At 55.0% G+C, this 12817-nt stretch overlaps 1 protein-coding gene across 5 annotated transcripts in view; it reads left to right on the top strand.

The window, feature by feature from the left end:
• Kdm4b (lysine demethylase 4B) overlaps positions 1-12817 on the top strand; it is an 82372-nt gene that overhangs the window by 46192 nt on the left and 23363 nt on the right. For 4 of the 5 annotated variants that reach the window (XM_052191752.1, XM_052191754.1, XM_052191756.1 and 1 more), the window contains exons 7-8: positions 1606-1709; positions 5298-5435. In XM_052191752.1, coding sequence (XP_052047712.1) covers positions 1606-1709; positions 5298-5435 — 242 coding nt within the window. Of the gene's footprint in view, positions 1-1605; positions 1710-5297; positions 5436-8114; positions 8210-12817 lie in introns of those variants that run through there. The other variant, XM_052191757.1, reaches the window with a different exon arrangement.

Raw genomic sequence — 12817 nt, forward strand, 5'->3', positions numbered from 1 at the left:
CAGGGAGGCTGGCCTCAGAATGACAGGAGAGCCATGGTCAGGATGTCGGGCCCCATCCATCCAACCCGGTAGTCACAGCATTCCAAGGGCCAGCAGGGGAGGAAGGTGGCAGCAGGGTGGGCAGAAGCTCCGCAGGATTTCAGTTCTGAGCCTCTTGATTGGCTGCTTAAACATCTGGCCTCAGAATGTGGTAGTACAGGCTTCTAATCCCAGCACTCAGGAGGCAGAGGCAGGTGGAACACTGGGTTTAAGGTTCTCCTGGTTTACAAATGGTGTTCCAGGCTATCCAGGACCCCATAGTGAGGCCCTGCCTCCAACAGGAATCTGCGCTGTCCACACAGTGCTGAGAGCTGGGACCAGAGGGAAGGGTGGGATAAGACGGGCAGGATACGTGACACAGCAGGAGACTACATGCAGTTCCCTGCCGCTTCAGCTTTGGCAGCCCCAAGACCTTTGGACATGCGCCACTGCTGCCACCCACAGCAGAGTGAGTGGAGCGCTCATGGTTAGCACTGAGAACGAATGGCTAAGCCGTAAATGGGCTTATGGGGAGAGGTGCCCGCCCTGACGTGGGGGCGCTAATCACTTCAGATGTGAGCCTTTATTAGGGCCCTAATGAGAGCCACTTAGGCCGTGCATTAAAGGGGGATGTGCTGCTGGAAACCGCAGTCATAATTTTAACTGAGGTGCTTTTAGCACCGAGGATGGAAAGTTGAGGACTCCCCTCATCCCCTCTGCTGCCTGCTTTTCCAGCCCACCTCCTCCCCGCAGCCAGGGCCTCCAAATTCCTGCTTGCTGTGTGCCCTGTGCACATGTCTGTGCTCTGGAAGCAGAGACCTCGCAGGGGCATGCTGGCTTGGAGGCTGGGCGAGTGTCTGTGGGATTCTGGAAGGTCCTGAAGGTCCTTAGACTCTGAGGCTGGGCCAGTTCTCCTCCTGTCCCCTGCTTTGCCCACATAGACTTCTGTGACCCTCACTGTAGGGGGGTGATGGTGTGTAGGCATCCTCTGAGGATACCCAGGCTAGTGTCGTGTGGTGAGCAGTAAGTCTAGGAACTCGACCTGCCTCAGTTGCTCCCTGTGCTGCCCATCTTGGCTGCTGTAGTGCTGCTTCTCAGAGAGTAGAGCTGAGCCCCTGCCTGCCCTGGGCCTCTGAAAGGCTGCTCTATCCATAGTGGGAGCCGCACTCCTCACGGAGCCTAAGGCCAAAATCTCTGTTGGCATCCCAGGACCTGGCTGTACTGTGTGACAGCTGTCTTGTTCTGAGGTAAACAGAACATCTGCCTGGGGAGGGGAGGGAGCCCTGGTGGGAGCACAGGCTGCTCCCTGTCCTGAGGTCAGCAGTGTCCTGGGCCGCATTTTCTCCTTTGTGGATTACTAAGGTGCGGGGACCCAGAGGCTGCACACAGCCCATCATTTGGTCCTGGGATGCTGCCTCCCGGAGGCTGTGTGCTTAGGACGCCTTGGTGACTTCCTAGTGAACAGGGCAGAATCTGCCTAGGAGCTTGCAGGAGAGCCGTGTGCTGGGCATTGTCAGTCACAGGAGTGACAGCTGCTCCTGTCTCCCACGCGGACACCCACTCTGACTCTGCTTTCCTCCACCCCAGGCTTCTTCCCTGGGAGCTCCCAGGGTTGCGATGCCTTCCTAAGGCACAAGATGACGCTCATCTCGCCCATCATCCTGAAGAAGTACGGCATCCCCTTCAGCCGGGTATGTACTGCTAGGGGCAGTTCTGCAGTGGGGACCAGCTGGTCCTGGGACATGACCTGGTTCTGGTGAAGGGGAAATGGGTGAGGGCACAGGGCAAGTGTGGGTTTGGCAGGGTCTTTGCTGTCCCCAAACCACACACAGTTCTTTGCTCAAGTGCAGGTCCCTACTGCCCAGGCCACACCTGGTATTAACTGCCCATAGTCAGCAGGGTGGCCGGCCTCTGAGTGAAGGTGTCTTGCTTGGCAGTTAGTGGTTTAATGCTCCTGAGCATGGAGCCTGAGCTCGTCCTGTGTGCTTCTGTAAAGGCTGTGACTGATAGGTCTGAGGCGGGAGAGCTAGCTCTGTGGCAGCGGCTGGGGAGTGGGAGTGGGTGGCAGGAGGCTTCCTACTCCTGGACTGACAAGTACTTTAAGTTTGCAGACCCAGGACCTTAGGTTTCTCCATGCAGTGTAGGCCACATCCTCACAGGGAAGGCTAGCCCAATTGGGCTTGTGTCTGCAGAGGAGTACAATCCTGTGTGCTCTGGGAACCAAGAAGGGAGAGGGGCCTTAGGACAACTGTTTCTGAAAGTTTCTTTGAAGAGCACCTTGTCAACCCGGGAGTTCGTCCGTCCGTGGGTTGAGAGTCCTTGCTCTGTGTTCACATGGCCATCAGTGTGTTAGAAATTGTTCCTGACATTTCAGTCGAGGCACCCGTGGCATCGGCTGTGTTCTTCCTGCGGATGCAGCCCAGAGGCTGCTCCCGGCTGTGGCTCTGAGGAGCACAGATCCCACTGCCACATGGCAGGCAGATCGTCGCTTGTGGAAGTGAGAAGCGTCTGCTTTGTAACTGGCTTATGGAGAATGTTTTCCAGGTCGGTGCTTCACGCACAGGGACTCCCATGGACAGTCACGGCCTGTTCCTTTCCTCCTGGGCAGTGTCTCCACAGCGCTGTAGACTGCACAGATGGTATCCAGCCCCAAGGCAGCCCTTGCCTTTAGACTCAGAGACCCACACTCTCTACACTATTGTGTTGGGTGTCCTGGCTGGCCAGCCCTTAGCCTGGTGGGTGAAGGCCCTTGTCTGGCATCAGCTGCTTTGGGATGAGGCCTAAGGACAGAGCAACAGGCTAGAGATGGGCACTTCCTCCTGCACGGGAGGCACAGGCCCTTCATCAGGGGTCTCCCTTCAGACAATCAGCTGCAAACTGCATGTGTGAGTCTGTAATGGTGTTTCCTTTTAGGAGAGAGAGCTGATCAATAGCCGGCTTGTTAATAATTAAGAGTGTGTATTTCTGTAACCTGCCGTCGACTCCCCCATCTGTCCTTCTTGAAACATCACGAGCATCTCCCTGACTGGCGCTGGCCCTGGCCCCTGTTCCTCTGCCGCACAGCCATCCATCATCTGATGCTTCCTAATTTACCCTGGGCTCTGCTCACAGCAGTGAGGGAAGGCAGCTCCAGGGGCTTAGCAGCGGCCGGGGCACAGCGGCCGGGGCACAATGGCTGTGGCAGGAGCATGGTTCTGCTGCCACCCTGAGCAAGACTTTGTCTTGTCTGTGGTGTGGCCGTGCCCTATGTCCTCACCACCAGCTGCAGTGTGTGTGTGGTGTGCTGCACCCCAGAAGGCCAAGCATGCTGGCACCCAGTGCGTGCTGCACATGACTGCAGGGCAGCATGGGGAGGAGCAGCACCCAGCTTCTCCACACCACTGTCCATAGAGCTCCAGGCCTTCCTTTCCTTGGCGGTGCTGGGACTGCCGGGCCCCAGGGACATGCATGTGTCACACTTCTCTACCCTGCATCCCACTACTCTTCATGAGCAACTGTCACTTAGGCAGGAATTTAAAACAATGCTGCTGTCACTGACTTTCTGTGATTGGTGCAATTAATTATGTGAAAAGAAAAACATTGGCACATTCTCCAGGGCATGCTGTGCTGCAGGCCATGTCGGTTTACAGATTTTTGACGAATGACTGATGTCCATCCCACACCTTGGCATCCACTACTCTCCAGTGTCACTAAGAGGAATCCAGGGACATGGGCGAGGTGGCCTGTACGAAACACATAGTCCAGCCACCCAGAATAAGATGTTGAGAGGAAAGGTGGAGATCGTTGTGAGAGAGAAGACCCTCTCGATACTACTCCGTCCAGCTGGACCCTCTGTAGAGGTTTGGAAGCCCTGGGCCAGTGAATCTCCTGTGTGCTTGAGAAGCTAGCACCAGAGCCCAAGTTTGAAGAAGCCAGGGCGACCAGTCACACAGTGAGCTAGGCTAAGGGGCAGGGGTCACATAGTGAGCTAGGCTAAGGGGCAGGGGTCATACAGTGAGCCAGGCTAAGGGGCAGGGGTCACACAGTGAGCCAGGCTAAGGGGCAGGGGTCACACAGTGAGCCAGGCTAAGGGGCAGGGGTCACACAGTGAGCCAGGCTAAGGGGCAGGGGTCACACAGTGAGCCAGGCTAAGGGGCAGGGGTCACACAGTGAGCCAGGCTAAGGGGCAGGGGTCACACAGTGAGCCAGGCTAAGGGGCAGGGGTCACACAGTGAGCCAGGCTAAGGGGCAGGGCCTCCTGGGGTTCTGGACCTTCTTCCTTAGTTGGCGCATGCCAAGCTCAGAGTCACAGGACTTGTCTCCAAACCTTCCTGCCTGCTCCGGGGACAGTGAAGATCCAGCAGCCGCAGAGAGAGACCCTGTTCCTCATGGGACCTCAGCTGCTCATCACAGACGAGGCTCCATCCCTCCCCTTGGGAGCATGTGTCTGGAGCTGTTCCAGAGAGTTCTTGGAGGTGTCAGTGCTATCCCCAGCACAAAGGGCTGTGTCTGTACCTCCGTCATGGAGAGCCACATGCAGCAGTAGTGCCTTGCCATCACGGCAACTCTGTACAAGAGGTCACTGCTTGCATGGACTCTGGCCTGGCCTCGGAGGGTTTGGCTGTAGCAGCAACTGGCGCAATGCTACACAGTGGGTGGATGACCGTCCCCTTCAGCTGGGTGAGATGGCACAGTGGAGGGTGGGGGCACATTTCTGCCCTGTGTCCCCTGGTGGTTAGTGCTGGAACCAAGTCTTTTCATGTAGTCCAGGCTAGTCTCAATTCGCGATTCTCCTCCCTTAGCCACCAAGGGTCAACGTGACTGCTCCTCCAAGGCATCTTTGCCTCAGGCTTGCTTGATTTTGAAGACAGGGTTTCATTGTGTAGACCAAACTAGCCTGAAACTCAGACAGTCCCCCCCCACCCCCCAGTTCTGGGATTAAAGACATGTACCAGCATGTCTAACTCTTTTTTTTTTAAATAAAACCTGCTTATGTATTTACGGGTGTGAGAACTACAGCACGCGGGCTGAGGTCAGAGGATAGCCTACAGAAGTCAGGTGTAAGTTCTGTCCCAGGACCTGGGGATTGAACCCAGGTTGTCAGGCTTGGAACAAATGTTTTTAGTGCTAATCCATCTCGCCAGCCCTCACCCACATTCTTTTTGAACCTAGCAGGATCCAAAAGGTTTCTGAGCTGCCCTGTGGCCCTACTAAACCCGCCAGGTCATGAAAGGGTCAGCAGCTGTGCGCCGTCCTTAAGTCCTCGTCTGTCACCCGCTCATTCACCCCTCTCTCCATAGATTACACAGGAGGCTGGGGAGTTCATGATCACGTTCCCCTATGGATACCACGCAGGCTTCAACCACGGCTTTAACTGCGCCGAGTCCACTAACTTCGCCACGCTGCGCTGGATCGACTATGGCAAAGTGGCCACGCAGGTAGGTGTGACAGTTACCTTAGGCGCAGTGCATGGGTCGGAACGGTGGTACGCCCCACCTGCGGGAGGCACTCGCAGAGGTGGGCATTTGGTAGGTCTGTCTTCAAGGAGCCCATCTTTGTATTTTCTTTCCTTAGTGATCTGAGGGGGGACTGTACTCCCTGGCAGTGCTCGGGGACCTGGCCTTTGTTGTTGAGCCAACTTATTTGCTAGTTCCATTTTAGTTTTTGAGACTTTAGTCATGGGCTTGCCTGATCCTACCTTAGCCTCCCTAGTGATGGGCCCACAGGATGCCCCATGCCCAGGACTGGGTCACCACTTAGCTCTTTATTAGTGTTGCTAACGTGTAACCCACTGTCCACCACCCTCCTGTGTGAGGCATGGTCTTCTGGCTGTGGCTCCTGGCGGCCTCCATCTCACTCTCACGCACCAGCCACACCCACAATCGAGATCATCGGCTGCATTGTCTCCTGGGCCATTCCTGGTCCCCTCCCCTTGCTTCTTCCTGGGCAGCTGTCTCCTTTGTGACTGGACATGAAGCCAGGGCCATGAAGCTCTGGGCAGACTCGCTGAGGACGTGGGATGGCCCTGGTGGCCCGTTGGGACCTGTCTTCAGTCTTCATGAAACACCAAGTCTGCCATGAGGAGGGAAGGCGGGACGAGCTAGGGCTGAGACCCGTGCCCAGTTTTGGTTGAGTAGACACCTTGCATGGCTAGGCCTGGCAGGGCTGGCACCTGCACCTGTGGCAGATTGAGCTGTGGTGGCAGGGCTGTCTCAGCCGCAGCCGTGACAGGAACTGCCCAGATAGTAAAAGCAATTTCAGACTCAGCCATGTGTTCACAAACAAGCGACACTTGGGGATCGTGATGCATGATGGCTATATTCTCCATTGTCAGGCAACATAGCGTGAAATTAGGGACAAGTGGCCCGAGGCACCACAGACCAGCCAGGGACAGGGCAGGGTGGCAAGCACAGTGCTCTCCCAGGTGTGCCCAACTGCCAGGGCAGCCCTAGTGGGGCCGCATGGTGGGGTCTGGGGGCCAGGACTGCTGCTCCTCATCCAGTGTGGACAGAGAAGCTGTGAGGGGTGCTATACCATGCAAGGCAAGATGGGGTGTAAGTGCCTGTCTTTCTCTGTCTTCCCAGCCAGCTGTTCCTTCTTCCCATGTGGTGGCCACAGTCCTGCACCATCCTCCCCAGCCTGTGTGCATAGCTGGGTCCTTTTTGGCTTCTCTCCATTCCCCTGGGACCTCACCTGCCCTCCCAAGTCCACAGCAGCATCAGGGTGCAGCAGGGAGCTGCCTTACTCCCTCTCTGACCAGGGCACAACAGGTGCCACTTTGCATTTTTAATGGCTGAAGGGGGTGCAGAGGAGCCCACAGTTTATGGTGGGCACTGGAGTTCCACCTGCATGTCCCCAAGGAGCAGAGGAGCCACCAGCATAGAGTCCTGCAGTGCCAAGCTAGGTCCTGTCTGCAGCCTAGCACGGCCTTGAGTCTCCCGGGAAGGTACTTGCTGGCTGTGGAAGTGAGAACGTTAGCCCTGCCAGCACTGCACGCACCCCTACACCTAACCTCTTCCCTCCTAAGAGACCAGGCAGCGAGCTGAGCCAGCAAACCTCTGGCCCTGGCAATGGGAGGCAATCCTCAAATGCACTGGAGCTACAGGCTGACCTCTGGGCCAGGAACCAGCCTAAAGTGAAGTCACCAGAAGCTCTACAGAGACAGGGTGCTGCAGGGGACAGGATTTCTCTAGATTGTGCACATGTGAACACTGACTTTGTGGGAAGCTCAGCTCAGGGGAGAGGTGTGGCACCGGGGCATCTAGGTCACTGGGTACAGACCCCAGAGTCCTCAGGTCAACCGCAGCAACTCATGGGCCCGTTGCAGAAGGCTGTCTTGTGAGCCACATCTGCTCCGACCTTTGCCCTTGGCAGCTACCTTCTTAGGACAGGAGCAGTATGGTCTCACAGACATGTATGACCAAGGCCTCTACAGTAACACGTGCTAAGGGAATCTTACACGGAGTTTATCAACAGAATTCTCGCTGGGGATTTGTTCTGTCCTTACTGGCAGGGAGAGGTGACCCCAGTGGTCGGGGTTAAAGAGCAGATCGTGGGCCATGGGCCTCATCTCCCACTTGTGACTGGGAGATGTCCTTTCTAATCTGGCTGTGTGGGGAGAGGAGCACAGCTGAGGTGCTCCTGCTTCTTTCGCCCCCCTCTGGCTTTCCCTTCTATGATCACAACAGGGCAGTTGAGAGGCCCTGGTCATGGGTGTCTTGTCCAGTTGTTGCCAACAGTCTTGCTTGTTCTGTTTTTTTGTTTGTTTTTGTTTTTGTTTTTGCTTTGTTTTCCGAGACAGGGTTTCTCTGTGTAGCCCTGGCTGTCCTGGAACTCACTCTGTAGACCAGGCTGGCCTCAAACTCAGAAATACTCCTGCCTCTGCCTCCCAAATGCTGGGATTACAGGCATGTGCCACCACCGCCCATTATTGGTTCAGTTTTGAGATGAGAGGTCAACCAGATGGCAGGAGGATCAGGAGTTCAGGGCCATCTTTGGTTACATAGTGAGTTTGAGGGCAGCCTGGGCTACATGAGAGGGTTACCTCAAAACAAAGCAAAGCCCCACAGACCTGTGTCAGGCCTGGGCCCTCATGGGCTCTTGTTCTGTCTTGACAGCATTCGTCCTTACAGAGAAGTTTCCTGAGCTGTGCCTGTTGCACACCTGCATCCCAGCATCCAAGAAACTGAGGCAGGATTGCCACAAGGTTGGTCACAGCCTGGGCTATAAAGTGTGACCCCGTCCCAGAAGCAGGGATGAATCAGGGCTGAGCAGTCCAGAAAGCTCAGCCTCCCAGCTGTGTCACTTGACACCCCACATGCACAGCAAGGGCCTTGAATGAGCTTGGGGCCAGGGAGGACACTCTCAAAGTCCCAGGCATTCTCATACGCTCCCCGTAGACACGGTCACTCCTTACTCTGTGAAGTCACACCCTCCATGGAACGATAGTCCTGGGCTGACACACTGGAACAGAGAGGCCAAGCAACTTTGCCAGTGGTACCCAGCAGGTGCCATGCCCAGCATGCCCTCTAGGTTCCTGGCCTATTCAGTAGACTCTGTGCAGATGTGGCATGCGATTTCCCAGGTGTGATAACATGGGCAGCTTGAGGCAGTCCGCCCACCCGCCTACTTTGTCTGCCTGGGAGGCTGGAGCCACAGCTAGGTCACTAACTAAATCAACGGGTTCTCTTAGCGAGGGGCGCCTCCTACACAGCCTCCTTACTGGCTGCTGCATCAGCCTTTGCAAGCCACAGGCCACACACAGAGTGGGAAGTGCAGCTCTGGTCCACCCTGCAGGGGAGGGGGCTCTCTAGAGGGTCTCACCCCGCCCCCACCAGGCTGAGCTGTGGTGAGAGCAGGGATGTGATTGAGAGCCTGGCTCTAGCCGCACATTCAGCGACTTCTGTCTCCTTTGCTGTTCCCGTGGCCGGGTGCCAGTCTTCCCAGAAATACTTGGCAAGCCTGAGGGGCAGACATTGGAGCTGGGAGGCCTTCTACACAGCTGAGGGGAAAGTCTGGAGGTAACCCCTTGGTACATATCATCATGCCCTGGTGGTGGACTGGTAGCAGCAGGCCCTGGGTAGGAAGCACTGAGATTAATGACCAGAAGAGAATGACAGCCTTGTTCCCTGCTGTGAGGGACAGTGTTTCCCACATGCAGTTAGCTGGAGGCTGGGAGGCATAAGGCTGGCCTGCATCCACCATCCCAGGGTCTGAGGCAGTGCTACCTCCTGGCCATTCTGACCCCTGATTTGTGCCGTGCAGAGCTGTATGCACATGATGGCTATTGTGAAGTGTGTCCCCCTCCATCCCTGTCACACGACTTCTGTGCTGAGTCCCTGGCCATGTCACTAAGCACGTGTGCCCAGGCGGTCAGTGGGAGCACGGAGGGTCCTGTATAAAGCTGACACAGCCTTCTTGTGCACAGCTGGCCACAGCTGGGGGAAGGAAAGATCTAGAAAGATGGCCTAGCATGGGCTACCCAGCACAGTCATGGTCTTGGTGTTCTCTGTGGGGTATCCTAGCCTTGCACACCATGTCAAAAGCTCCACTAGCCCTGATAGCAAGTGTCCCTAAGTGTCACTTAATATCTCTGGCAGAGGAGGGACATGCTGATAAACCCTGCCCCGCCAGTGACTCTCCAGTACGTTAAGGAAGAATAGATCATGGACCCTGGACACCCCCACATTATGTAGCCTGTGCATGACCTTGTACCTCAGTTTCCCCACAAGTAAACTAAGGCTCCAGCGGTTCCTATGACAAGGGATGCTGGGATGTTGGGGGCTGCCCTAGAAGGCCCCTGGTATGGCATTGCCAAGTTTTTGGCTTATGATGGTCACACTGAGGTTTGCACAAAGCCAGGGCTGACAGGACCCAGACAGAGCAGCACAAGGAGAGAAGACAGGCTCGTGCTGCCAGCTCCCTGCCCACTGTCCCCTGGTGCCACCCAGGACAAGTGGCCTCTGTGCAGAGAGGGGGTGAGGTGGATGTTGTCATGGGTGCAGTGCCATACAAGAGGCATTACGATACCAGAGACTGCTGGGGGCATAGGCCCTGCCAGGCCGCACTGTGAGCTGGCGCCTGAGGATCTGTGCCCAGGTCCCCGTGGCTCTCTAATGAGCTGTTGTCGCAGTGCTGGCAGTCACAGCAGAAATGGGCCAAGCGCAGCCAGAACTCTGTGCTGTAACCGTTAGTGGGCCGGAGTCTCCCTCAAACAGATAGCTCTTCAGACGTGTCCCTTCAGTCAATGAGCTTGCCTTCCTCTGCTGGGGGTTGGTGCATGTCTGTCACCCCAACACTCAGGAGGCTGAGGCAGGAAGATTGCCCCAAGTTTGAGTTCAGTCTCAGCTACATTATTTTTTGAAAGGTATTTCTGACCTGGAAGGCCATGGTGGTGTTGAGAAAGGTGTGAATAGCCACAGCCAGCTGGCTGGTGCCGTGGTTTAGCAAGGTCCACCTTTAGGAACTGACAAACCAGGCCTTAGCCAGACCCCAGGCTGGTCATGTTGTCTGCATCGAAGGGATGTGATACAGACCTAGGCATAGGGGCAATCATACCTGAGTATGTCCAGCCATGGGTGACCATGCAGGTGAGCTGGGGACAATGTCGTTGTCTCCTCCAAGACTGATGCTTTTTAGAGATGCTGTGCCCTACCCTCAGCAAATGCCAGCCGCCCCAACAACAGGCTGTGTTCCGCCCTGGTTCCTATGCCATGCCTGACAGTCGTCCTGCGGAAACGTGCTGTCCGGGTTGCTGGTTTTATTGAGCTGTGCTGTAATTATCTCCTCCCCAGCTGCCGCCTCCCCCAGCTCACTGTTTTGCATGAGCAGGTTCTGGTATAACCAGGTCTCTCAAAAGAATGCAGCCTCCAACCAGAGCTCAGAGCCCACAGAAGATCCTGGGAACCCTGGCGGCCTCACTGCCGTGCACCCAGCCTGACTTTGAAGGAGGCAGTAGGAACAGATTCAAAGTGTGAGGATGTGGGAGCCCCGGGGACAGGGTCACAATTGAGGCAGAACCTCCGTGCCTGAGAAAGCCCTGAAGGACTCAGAAAGCCAAGGGCCTGCAAGCCCTCAGTAGGGCTGGATAAGCATGCATGCACCCCACTACAGGTGAGACACCTCCACAGTCTTCAGTCGCTAGAAATGCATGGAATACAGACAGAGTCCGTTACTGAGCCGTGCTAGAGATACATGGTATCCACATGCACTTGGTTCATGGGGATGACCCTGGACCCGGGGGCACTGGGGCAAGGGTTAGCTAGGCACAGAGCCCTGGGCCAGCCCCACAAGGGAAGTATGGGTAGCCTGCGAGGACATGTCACCTTTGTGTCTCTGAGGATCTTACTGACGTAGCGAGGCTTCTGATAGTCAGTGGCCTAGAAGGATCTGGGATGGACAAATGGTCTCCATCAGGATCTGTGTAGGGAAGTGGACAGAGACACAGTCAGGAGGAGGTCACATGCTTTGAGGAGCACCAGTACCAGGAGTAAGTACCAGTGCCCAGGAGTAAGGGCCACCCAAGGAAGCAAGATGCTGTCAACACAGGTGGGGTCCCTGTCTTAGTCAGGGTTTCTATTCCTGCACAAACTTCATGACCAAGAAGCAAGTTGGGGAGGAAAGGGTTTATTCAGCTTACACTTCCACGCTGCTGTTCATCACAAAAGGAAGTCAGGACTGGAACTAAAGCAGGGCAGGAAGCAGGAGCTGATGCAGAGGCCATGGAGAGATGTTCCTTACTGGCTTGCTTCCCCTGGCTTACTCAGCCTGCTCTCTTATAGAACCAAAGAATACCAGTCTGGAAATGGTACCACTCCCACCTTGATCACTAATTGAGAAAATGCCCCGCAGCTGTATCTCATGGAGGCACTTCCCCAACTGAAGCTCCTTTTTCTGTGATAACTCCAGCCTGTGTCAAGTTGACACACAAAACCAGCCAGTACAATTGACCCCTTGTCAACTTGACACATAAACACATCACTATTAAGCCTCAACCCTTACTTTCTTATTCATCCCCAAGATCTAAATTACTTTAAAAGTCCCACAGTCTTTACATATTGAAAGTTCAATCACTTTAAAATGTCCAATATCTTTTAAAATTCAAAGTCTTTTAAAAATTCAACATCTCTTAACTGTGGGCTCCACTAAAATACCTTCTTCTTTCAAGAGGGAAACGTATCAGGGCACAGTTACAACCAAAAGCAAAACTCAAACTCCAATGGTTCAATGTCTGGGATCCAATTCACGATCTTCCAGGCTCCTCCAAGGGCGTGGGTCACTTCTCCAGCTCTGCCCTTTGTAGCACACAGCTTGTCTTCTAGGCTCCAGCTGCCTGTACTCCACTGTTGTTGCTGTTCTTGGTGGTCATCTCATGGCACTGGCATCTCCAAAACACTGCTGACTTCTACTGTAATTAGGCTTCACCAATAGCCTCTCATAGGCTCTCTTCATGGTGACAAGCCTCTGCTCCTATGCAAGATCCCTTCAGTCCTGGGCCATCAATTGCAACTGAGGCTGCACCTTCACCAATGGCCTTCCGTGGCCTCTCACTGTGCCAAGAGCCTCAGCTGCTCTCCATGACCCTTTCATGCCTTCAAAACCAGTACCACCTGGGTGATTCTTACTCAGTACCAAGTCCAGCCACAGCACAAAATACAACTGTGGCTATCTCTGGAACACAGCTTCTGTGCTCTCAGAAAACACCTCCCAGAAGATTTTACCTCAGTGATGCTGGTCTCTTCTTAATCACCGCTAATTTCTTAGCTCCAGCTAAGTAGCATCAATAGTCCCAGTAACACAAAGGTTTGCTTTAGTGGTTCTG

Source organism: Apodemus sylvaticus, chromosome 9, assembly GCF_947179515.1.
Source record: "Apodemus sylvaticus chromosome 9, mApoSyl1.1, whole genome shotgun sequence".
Lineage (NCBI taxonomy): Eukaryota > Metazoa > Chordata > Mammalia > Rodentia > Muridae > Apodemus > Apodemus sylvaticus.